The sequence below is a fragment of the Anarrhichthys ocellatus genome, unplaced genomic scaffold, assembly GCF_004355925.1.
Source record: "Anarrhichthys ocellatus isolate YVR2014 unplaced genomic scaffold, GSC_Weel_1.0 scaffold36, whole genome shotgun sequence".
Taxonomy (NCBI): Eukaryota; Metazoa; Chordata; class Actinopteri; order Perciformes; family Anarhichadidae; genus Anarrhichthys; species Anarrhichthys ocellatus.
This window is the reverse complement of record NW_022280066.1, coordinates 3,807,437-3,819,200: the sequence shown is the minus strand read 5'-3', so window position 1 is coordinate 3,819,200 and position 11,764 is coordinate 3,807,437. Positions and strand designations below refer to the sequence as shown.

At 43.6% G+C, this 11,764-nt stretch overlaps 1 protein-coding gene across 1 annotated transcript; it reads left to right on the top strand.

Annotated features, from left to right (window-relative positions):
- The first annotated feature begins 1,369 nt into the window (after nt 1–1,369).
- LOC116393985 (piggyBac transposable element-derived protein 4-like) lies at nt 1,370–10,766 on the top strand. The gene is given in 3 exon segments (XM_031866727.1): nt 1,370–2,147; nt 9,317–10,587; nt 10,590–10,766. Coding segments are annotated over 3 exon segments (2,226 nt in total).
- Nucleotides 10,767–11,764: the final 998 nt, after the last annotated feature.

Here is an 11,764-nt window from a genome sequence, read left to right as displayed (position 1 = left end):
TTACGTTGCCTCGCCTTTACCCCCGTCACCCACGAGTTGTTGCCCCGCGGCCTGTTCCGAGGACTGACGGACCTGACGACGGGGTGCGCTCGCGGCGCGCATCCGGCGCCAACGGGAAGCGCCCGCCATTCAGAACCTGAAAACCTAGTGCGGTGCGTCGGCTTCGTCCTGGCTGTCCGCCTCCGGTTACCCAACTCTCTTATGACAAGAAATATTGTCATTTTAAAATCTACATTAATGCGATTTTGATTCAAAATGAACAGCAACTAAAATGTTTAGACGGAGCTCCATGGTGACTAGTGCTATTTTTAGAACATGCCTTGCGGGCGACCAGGTGCCCGTGGGCAGAACTCTGTCTGTTTGTCCAGCACACATTTAAGTGGTGGAGGCGAATATCACACATACACAATATAAACTCTGTACACATACACAGATATTCTAACGTTGTGGATTTATTGGTTGTAATTCATCTTCAGACTGACCTTGATGAGAGAGTGCAGTCGCTTTGCTGCTTGCTCTTGCCTCTGCTTGCATTTTCTTGCTTCAATTTGCCAGATATATCACATATATCACTCTTCAACGTTTGAGTGAAGACAAATCCAAAAAGTCGTCGAGCTATTTGGGTTGTTAGCTAATGCTAACTAGCAGCTAAGCTAAAGCTAAGTAGCAGCAAGATGCCTCCCTTCTCCACGGACGACTACTACAAACTTCTGCAGAAGATTGCAGTCTTGGAAACAAAAATCCACTGACTAGAAGTAAACGTGGAGGTAAATGGACTGTGTGGGAATGATACCACTTTACCATGGACTCAAAACACTGGACAAACGCAAGCTAAGACACAGCTAACTAGCACAACCAGGCCTACCAAGAAACAGGAGGAGAGAGCAGATAATGAATCTTCAAATGGTAGTCCTCCCTGGAACTCTCTCGGTGCAAAGCCGAAGAGAAAATATGTGGGAGGACGACTAACAGGCAGAGCCCAGCGCCCTGAGATTTGTGATGCGACTGGCTGGCCTGCACTACCACACAGGCAGAACTCCTCCTCAACCCCTGCACTCAGACGGACAAAGCCAAGTACAGCTGAGAAAAGTAAAACCTGCAAAAAACCTCCACAACAACCAAGCCTACAACTTCAAAACAGATTTGCTCCATTGTCGCATGATCCTAAATCTCCATCTGATGACCTGCATAAGCAGCTATCTCCTCAAAGCAGGGTAAGAACTGAGAGTAAATGTGAGAGTAAAAGGCCGCAGGCAAAGCTAATGGCTGGGCCTGAGACTCTGTTGGTGACTATGCTGTAAAAGATGTCAGAACACTGTGCAGCAAGAATACCAAAATACTCTGCTTTCCGAAAGATATGGTCTCTAACATGAGAGACAAAATCCTGGACATCGTGGCTGACTATCCCATGGTGAAAAACATCATCGTGCATACAGGAAGCTGTGATATTGTGAAACAACAGTCTGAAGTTCTGAAGCGAGACTTTATTGATCTGTTAAACACAGTCAGCTCTGTCAAGGCTGAGGTGTTTATCAGTGGCCCTCTTCCACCAGTCAGAGGAGGAGATGAAGGATTCAGCAGGCTGTTTGCACTGAACAAATGGCTGTCAACTGCATGTACTGACCATTCAGTACCTTTTATCAACAATTTCTACCTCTTCAGGGAGCGCAGACATCTTTTTAAGGCACATGGAGTTTGCTTGAACAAGTCAGGGGTAAAACTGTTGACCTCTAACCTATTTTTCTCCCTGCGTCATCCGTCTGTTCCTACTGCCAAGGACAAGACACAAGAGGAGTCTAAACAAGAGATAACCACACAGCATCGCCATGGAGACCTTACGGGAAGGATGCCCCCGCCTAGCGACAGCCATAAGGAGGAGTCTCCAACCTCATCATCAGGGACCGCCCCCGATCTCCCACTTTCCCCACCCTTCTGTGACGAGGAGTCTTTACCTCCCTCCCCAGCACCTACTTCGACCCCCCAAACTCCATCCAGGTCCCTTTCCTCTCTCACACTCTCTCCATCCTCCCCCCACCTGGAGTTCACTGACCACATGAAAGAGCTGGTCATTGCTGGAACCAAACACACTCCTCGCCCCACTCCTCGACGGCTCCACAACCATCCTCTGACTCCCCTACCTGATAAAGGCAATAATTGATATCTTCTGGGTCCAGGCTACAAGGCTAATGACACCAATGACTCTCTCCAGGAAAAGTCGGGGCCCTGTATGCAGCTAGCCTTCTCAATTCCTGTTCTGCTAGTTTATAGAAAAAGAAAGGTGAGGCTGCGAAGAAACATTAGTAAACCTGCAAACTTATCAAACTTAACATACATTCCTCGTCAGCCTGTCCAAATAAATTGGGCAAAGAAAGCTTTAACCACATTAAACTTAGCTTTATTAAATATCAGGTCTCTGTCAGGAAAAACATTTTTAATCAATGATTTTATTGTTAGGCACAAACTAGATATTTTGTTTTTAACTGAAACATGGTTAAATCAAGATAACAGTGCAGCTGTTCTTATTGAATCAACACCTCACAACTTCAGTTTCATGAGTGAAACAAGAGCGCATAAGAAAGGAGGTGGAATTGCTATTTTATTTAATGATTCTCTTCAATGCAAGCAGATGTCCTTTGGTCATTTTAGTTCTTTTGAATATGTGGCTCTGAATTCCACTCAAGCTTTATTCCTAAACATTTACAGACCGCCTAAATACTGTGCAACCTTCTTTGATGAGTTTACTGAACTGCTGTCTATAATCTGTATTGATTTTGACTGTGTTGTTATTGTTGGCGATTTTAATATCCATGTTGATAATCCCCAGGACAGAGGGTCTATAGAACTATGTGGTGTCCTTGATAACTATGATCTGACTCAGCATGTGACACATCCACACACAACAGGGGGCACACTCTGGACCTAATCATCACCAAAGGTGTAAACATATCCAAGGTCGCTGTGACTGATGTTGCACTCTCTGATCATTTCTGTGTTTTCTTTGAGAGTGCAATCTCCTTGCACACAAATGTCCAAACCAAGGTTGTGACAAAGCGTTACATCTCTGAAAACACCAGTGAACTATTTATTCAGAAGTTCTCCTCCACACCAGCCCTCTCTTGCATCTCAGTCAATGAGCTTGTAGATGGCTTCAATTCTAAAGTTGAAAATATTATTGATGCCATTGCACCCACTAAAGTGAAGGTTGTCTCGGGTAAGCAATGATCTCCTTGGAGAAATGCTATGCTGGTCAAAATAGAGAAACGAGAGTGTCGGAAAGCTGAGCGCAGGTGGCGAAAAACTAATCTCCAGGTTCACTGTGACATCTATAAAGAGAGACTTCGCAATTATAATTTGGAACTTAGAAATGCAAGGCAGTCCTTCTTCTCTGACATCATAACCAAAAACAATAACAATACACGCGCCGTATTTGCTACAGTCGACAGGCTAACAAACCCTCCAGTGTCGGTAGCTGCTGAGCTCCAATCCATGCAATCAATTTGCCTCCTTTTTTACTGACAAAATTCAGAAAATTAGACAAGTAGTCAGTGCCTCGACACCAACCACAGGATATGTGTTGTCCCCTTCTCTAAATAACATCCATTCAAATATCATGACACAATTTCATTCAATCGACCGTAGAAGCCTAGAAGACATTATACAACATCTGAAGTCATCCTCCTGCTGCTTGGATATTCTACCAACACACTTTTTCAAAAATATTTCAAACTGCATGACCACTGATCTTTTACAAATTGTAAACACATCCCTTCTCTCAGGTGTCTTCCCACAAGCCCTAAAAACTGCAGTTATTAAACCGCTCCTAAAGAAGGCTAGTTTAGACTCCGCAACAATGAAAAATTATAGGCCAATATCAAACCTCCCATTTTTAAGTTAAACAATTGAAAAAGCGGTTTTCCAACAGCTGAACAAATTCTTGGCCGTAAATAACTGCTTTGATGTCTTCCAGTCAGGCTTTCGACAGCACCACAGTACTGAAACTGCTCTTGTTAAGGTTTTCAACGACATCCACTTAAACACAGACAATGGCAGAAGTTTAGTCTTAGTATTACTGGATCTCAGTGCTGCATTCGACATGGTCGACCATGCCATACTCCTAGAAAGACTAAAAATCTGGGTGGGACTTTCTGGCACAGCACTTAACTGGTTTGAATCCTACTTGAAGGACCGAGAATACTTTGCGTCTGTAGCTTATTACACATAGCTGACTAAAATGACATGTGGTGTTCCCCAAGGTTCAATACTGGGGCCACTTCTGTTCAACATCTACATGCTTCCACTAGCTCAGATTATGGAAAACAACAAAGTGTGTTATCATAATTATGCAGACGACACACAAATCTACATAACTATGTCACCAGGGGACTATAATCCCATACAAGGGCTGGGTAACTGCATTGAACAAATCAACAACTGGATGTGCCAGAATTTTCTTCAATTAAACAAAGATAAAACAGAAGTAATTGTTTTTGGTACCAAGGACGAACGATTGAAAATCACCGCTCAGCTTCAATCACCGATGTTAAAACCCACAAACCAAGCCAGAAATCTGGGTGTAGTTATGGATTCAGACCTCAGCCTGAACAGCCATATCAAGACAATTACAAAATCAGCCTACTATCACCTGAAGAATATATCAAGGATTAGAGGACTTATGTCTCAACAGGATTTGGAAAAACTTGTCCATGCATTTATCTTCAGTAGACTGGACTACTGTAACGGTGTGTTTACAGGTCTCTGTAAAAAGTCAGTCAGAAAGCTGCAGCTGATTCAGAACGCTGCAGCTCGAGTCCTCACTAAGACCAGGAGGGTGGATCACATTACTCCAGTTCTGAGGTCTTTGCACTGGCTTCCTGTCAAACAAAGAATTTACTTTAAAATCTTGCTGTTGGTTTATAAAGCACTGAATGGTTTAGGGCCTAAATACATCTCTGATCTGCTGCTACCTTATGAACCATCCCGACCCCTTAGGTCGTCTGGGACTGGTCTACTTTCTGTTCCCAGAGTCAGAACTAAACATGGAGAAGCAGCGTTCAGTTCTTCTGCTCCACATATCTGGAACAAAGTCCCAGAAAGCTGCAGGTCTGCTGAGACCCTCAGATCCTTTAAATCAAGATTGAAGACTTTTCTGTTTGCTGCTGCCTTTAATTGAACCAGATCCAATTAATATATTAATCAATTTCCTGCATTTCTGCATTCTACTACTGTATTTTATTTCTTACACTGTTTTTATTGTTTCAATGAATGTTCTTAATTGTTTTTAAATCTCCTTTTCTTTTGCCTTATGTTTTGATGCTTTTAATGGTTTTATGTGAAGCACTTTGAATTACCTTGTTGTTGAAATGTGCTATACAAATAAACTTGCCTTGCCTTGACTTGCCTTCATAGTTTTCATGGTAAATTTCCTGAGTAACATAACCTCCACTGCTCATGTTTAAGACAAAGTATATAACTGTTCATTTGTGCAAATGGATACTTTAATTCCTTTAGTTTTATAATCATGACAGTTTTAATTAAGAGCAGTAGTTTGTAAATTAATATTTATGGCTACTTATGCATTCAGTTTGTCTGTTATCTGCCACGCCTTTAGCATGTTTCTGTTTTGACATATTATATGCTTTGATCGGCCTTGTCGTCTGTTAAAGAAAGCTGTAAACGCGCACGTAATCACTTACGCCTCGTTTAACCTAGTCACACCTCCTCAACCTAGCTTGTCTTGTGTGAAACGTGTCAAATTAGGATGCACTGACTTTGTAGGTCTGTATAGGTTTGTATAGCTCAAGCCTCGCTTTTTCGGTTATCCCGGATTTCTTAATCCTGCTTTGGTGAAATAGCCCCCTGATGAATATAAGTTGAATATTTACAGTCGGGGTCTTTAGCTGGTACCCGCTATCCTTACCAGCTAGTCCCGTGCTTTCTATATCTACCGTTTGGAGCTGGACAAGTACTCTACGATGACTTTTTTTTTTGCAGTTTTTTTTGGGTAAAGCTGAACCAAAACAGTAAAGCCAAAATAAAACCAACTTCAGTTTTACAATGCAGAAAAACATTTGTTGAGATGCAACTTTGTCACAAATACAACATATTTTTACAGTGCAGCCAGAAACACTTTTTCTGATTAAGAAGTCAGTCAAAAATAATTACAACGGCAATATCATTTCATGCCGCAAACGACACAAGAAGACTTCCACACAACAGCAGGACGCAGTGAAAGGGGTTGCAACTTTGCCAAAGAGTTCGCAGCCCGTCACATAAAAATGATCTGCTGATTAAAAAAAAATGCAGAGAAAGGGGGGAAACCATTTACCAAGCAGACCTCTTGCTACCATCCACATTCTGTCCAGCTGAACCGAGCTCCACACTGCAGACAGCAGGTCAGCAGCAGCATCTTTCACCTCCTCCTCGGGGCTTGTTTGGCAAGCAAAAGCTAGTAACTAGCCCGATACGTAAATGAACTGCAACATGCATGCCTACATTTATTAGTGCTTAAAGTGGTGGTTTGCAGTAATTGTACGCGGGGGGAGGTGGAAATGAACAGGGTCAGTGTTTTGTACTGGTAAGTATCAGGCCAATTCAAAAAGTGCTTCTCATGGGGTGAAATTAAATCACATAAATGTACATAGTGTGCATAATTTAGTGAGGTGCTTACCTCCAAATGAAAAGCTTAAAAAGCTGGGAACTATGCTCATCCTTTGAGAGAAATAAGGACCATAAGACAGCCATGGGGCAAGACAGAGACAGGTGGATAGAAAGAGGAACTATATGAGAAATAAGCTGTCGCAATCTGGCTCTGAGTTCATGACAAAAGAGGGAGACTCAGGCTGAAGGCAAATCATAGGGGATTTATTTAAATGAAGTTGATGGCAATAAACCCCAAAACAACTAGGAAAACGATGGGATGTGATAATCAGTAAAATCAGTGGCGTCGTTGAGTGCTGAGTGTGGCGTGAGAAATAGACGTCGCTTGGATCAGTAGCAGAACAATAATGCACGGGAGCAAAGGGAGTTTCGCGGCCAGAAAGGCGGAGCACCGGGCCCAGGTGCCTCCAATAGGGCGATCAACACCCCCAGGGACCTGTTGCATTCAATAGACTCATACATATACAAATAAACAAACCAGCGAACAGTCACAACAGCACAGAGGGCTAAAGTTGAGATTACACTATCCTAGGGAGGCTTGAACTCATGTGGGCGCTTGTTGTTTTTCAGGGAAATGCGGCGATCCATCAATGTAGTTTGCGCCTTTCATTCTCTCGATCGTTCATTTCATTCATTAGTGATCCCTGTCCCCGCTTGTGCAGGCTCGTGAGAGTGTGGGCGGATATTATAGAATATTCTATTAGAACATTGGCTCTACAGTCAGAAACCACTGGAACAGACGTGGAGGAAAAACAGTGGGAGGAAAAATACAATTGGAGTCGCTTTTGCGCACGAGTCAATACACTAAACCCCAGAGTTAGTCAGTGTCATCCAATACGCAGTCAGAAGTTTCAAAGTGGCTCATGTGCTTAAATGTTGGGCTATTAAGATCAAGCAATGGCTGATGACAAGATAATACTATGCAGTGGAATTATGAGGAAAAAAATGAAACCAGACTGTCCACACTGGAGTTAGGTGTTCAAGAGTCCAGATTTAGTTCTGTGAATTGGCCCCTCACCATTTTTCCTTGCATTTAACCAGCAGGAAAAAAAAAACACAGGCAGTGTTGTAGCCAATGTATTTTGTCTTTCTCCTGTGGCTACGCCACACAGGTTCTAATTAGCAACGTCTAGCTCCACTGATAAAGAAGTGGAAAGTAAACCCAACCTCCTGAGGAAGGGTTCAGAACAATTGTTGATGGTTTCTTACTGTCTGTGGTATTTAAAAGACCTTTTAGATCACTGTCTTTGTCTTTAGACAAGATTAGCACACATTTTCTGGCAACTGGCAGACAGCAGAAGGCCCTACTTGACAAAAAACTGAAATCCTTCCGCTACTAGACTCCTCATGCCATCCTAAATAATCAATCCCAATCTGGAAGCACTAACATCATGACTCGTACTGTGAGTAAATTTGTCCCTGGAAGGAAGAGGAGTTAACATTCATACGTGAGCACTTTTTACACGGGGACTGCATTGTTTTGTCACTGATATGAACTCCTGCCTCCTTCTCTCTCAGTTATGCTGGGTCGTATTAATACCAGCCTGGTGCCATGACTCGATTTCCCCCTACCATTCTGTGTCAGAGCTCGCCTGCCACTATATTTGTCATGCAGGGTGACAGGAAGGAAAATAAAGCATGGAGGAGGATGACAGGAAGGAGGGAGAAAATAAGGCAAATCCGCCGAAACAATTCGACTGATCTAATTTTGCAGCGATGACTGGGAGGAAGCACACTATGCTGTCATGTACATCTGTCCCTTTGCTCCTCCCATCTGTGGTGACAGTGACTCCAATGACAAAAACACTTTGAGCTGTATCGCATGTCACATGCAGAGACGTACAGCACTGCGTGCGCTAATCGTCTCTTGTGGAGGTGCGGGGAGGGGGTAACAAGCCTGTATTGGTAACCCCTGCATACCTTGTGCATGTATGTGACTATAAATGTAAATGCAAGATCAGACACATGCCCCAACTCGTCAAATACGTCAGGGCACACGATTGGGCCGCGAGCGCCACATAGAGGGCCGCAAACAACTTTCAGTTTTGCACCTGTGGGCCGTGGGACCGCGTAGGTTATCAATTGAAGACACCAGAGATATTACTGTTATCCATGAGACGCTCAGTTACAATATAGCTTCCCACCACCTGGTGGCGGCAATGCGTCAGTCAGTTGTTTAACAAGCTCCAATAAGCAGAAGACGACACTCAGCTAGCCGCTAGCCTGTAGCGAAAGTTATGGATACGTTTTTAAAAAGAAAAAATTAAGACGACAGTGGTGCCGTACCCCCCCCCAAAAGTCTAAATGTGTGCGCAAGTACAATCCTGACTTTCTTAACCCCTGTATGGTGTTCGGGTCTGTGGGACCCGTTTTCATTTTTCATCAAAACAAAAATAATATGATTCATTATTTTTTCAAACTCAGACTTATTGGCCTTGGCTCATTTTCTGCGAAGAACATATATCAGACAAAATTTTCATCGACCGCACACCGTAACCCCCCCCCTACACATTTATATTACATACAGGGTGTTCGGGTCCACTGGACCCGGGCTAATAAAAGTGTGGAAATTGTAGGTCCTGTGTACCTTCAGTCTGTCCTCATGTCTGGGCCTGATGTAAGTGTGTGTGTGTGTGTGTGTGTGTGTGTGTGCTGGCAGCCTGTCAGCAGCCAGCCCCAGCCCATCAGCAACCAGCTAGTGAAGAAATATGGATGTCAAAGAATGGAGAAATTGAATGGTCTTTTTGCCCAAGAAGTGAGCCACCACGCATGGCTGCCAATGTGATTAGGATGCAACCAGGGCCAACACGAATGGCAGTTTCTCATGTGCATGACATCATGTCTTCTTTTGAGCTTTTCATTCCAGATGTCATCCAGAAAATTATTCTGGATTGCACTAATTTAGAAGGAAGACGTGTTTTTGGCGAGAGGTGGAAGGAGATGGACCAAACCCATTTATATGCCTACTTTGGGCTTCTTATTCTTGCTGGAGTTTTCAGGTCAAAAGGGGAATCCACAGAATCCCTGTGGGATGCGGAAACTGGCAGAGAACTTTTCCGTGCAACAATGTCTCTGCAAAACTTCCAAATAATTTCCAGGACCATCCGGTTTGATAACCGAGAAGACAGACCAGCTCGACAGCAGAGAGACAAGCTAGCTGCCATCAGGACAGTGTGGGACAAGTGGGTGCAACGCCTCCCCCTGTTTTACAACCCTGGGCCTAATGTCACCATTGATGAGCAGCTGATGCCATTTAGGGGCCGCTGCCCCTTTAGACAGTACATACCATCGAAACCTGCCAAGTATGGTATAAAGATCTGGGCTGCCTGTGATGCGACTTCCTCATATGCTTGGAATTTACAAGTATACACTGGGAAAGCTGATGGAGGACGCCCTGAGAAAAATCAAGGGATGAGAGATGTCCTGGACATGGCTCAGGGACTCAGTGGACATAACATCACATGCGACAATTTTTTTACATCGTACAAGCGGGGACAGGAGCTCCTAAAGAGGAAGCTGACCATGGTGGGAACGATGAGAAAAAACAGGTCTGAGCTCCCTCCTCAATTGCTGCCAACAAAGAACAGGCCTATCAACTCGTCCAAGTTTGTCTACACGGCTGACATGTCCCTGGTATCCTATGTGCCAAAGAAAACCAAGAATGTGGTACTCATGAGTACACTGCACAGGGATGGAAGAATCTGTGGCCTGGCGCATCAGAAACCAAAGATAATCATGGACTACAATGCCACAAAAGGAGGGGTGGACAACATGGACAAGCTGGTGTCTGCCTACAGCTGCAAGAGGAGGACCCTACGCTGGCCACTGGTGATTTTCTTTGACATACTGGACATCTCGGCGTACAACGCCTTTGTCATCTGGATGGCATTGAACCCAGAGTGGAACAGAGGGAAGCTCCAGAGGAGACGCCTCTCTCTCTCGAGGAACTTGGAAAGACACTGGTGAAACCACAAATCCTGAGAAGACAGCATGTTCCGAGAACCTCAGCCTCTGCAGCCACCGTGAGGAGGATTCAGGAGGACAATGCTGGTGCCCCATCCACCCAACCTACAGAACCACCATCTGCAGAGCCTGAGGTAAGTGTGTGATGCTGTTGCAGTATATGTTTGAAACTCATACCTTGCGAGACAGAGGTTTTAGTAAAATTCATGATCTTTTCATCATTCTAGGTTGCGGCCGGCAGCAACAAAAAGAAACGCTGCGAAGTGTGTGGACCCAAGACGGACAGAAAGACGCAATATACATGCATCAAGTGCAAGAAGTACATATGCAAAACACACACAGTAAAACTCTGCCACTCATGTGTTGAATAGGCTGGTGTTGTATAGGCTGGTATGAAAAGGCAATGTGTTCAATGTGTTCAATGTAAACTGTGTGTTGTGCTATGTAAAATGACCTGTTACTTATGAAATTCAATGAAATGCAAATAAATAAAAGTCAATAGTTATGAACAACCTTGCTTCATTTGTAAATTTGTTGAATTTTGTCCACTCATATGTTGATTATAATTGATTTTCTTGATTTTATCAACAAAAAAAAAACGAGTAGCACTGTAATTCGTAAATGTGTTATAACAAAGTTAAAGGGCAAATATTAACCATATTTGCTGTTTATATTGCTTCTAATTGGGATGAAGAAAACATCTGTTGAGTATTTTAACATAAAATTGTTTGATTGTGTTGAATTAAAAACCCAAAAATACAGCAGGTCCAACAGACCCACAACACCTGCTGAGTAACAAAAAAATGAACACCATAAAAGGGTTAAGTACGGCTTTGTGAACGGAGGCAACGAGGCAGAGCCGAGGGCTCTGTGTGTGGAATGTGGGCTAATGCTATCAAACGAAGCACTGAAGCCTTCAAAAATAAAGCCACACCTAGCGACAAAACATCCAACGCTCGTGGGAAAGCCTGTTGGGCTTCTGTCTTGTGTATGCAGGTTTACATACACATGATAAATAAATGTCTTTGTGATCATCACATTGTATCATCTCATTTATTTGACAAGGGTTTTGCCTGTTCAACTCCGCGAGGACGCCGGCGTCCTCGATCCCCTCCCCTTCCGTTCCTACGGCTTGCTTGCGCAA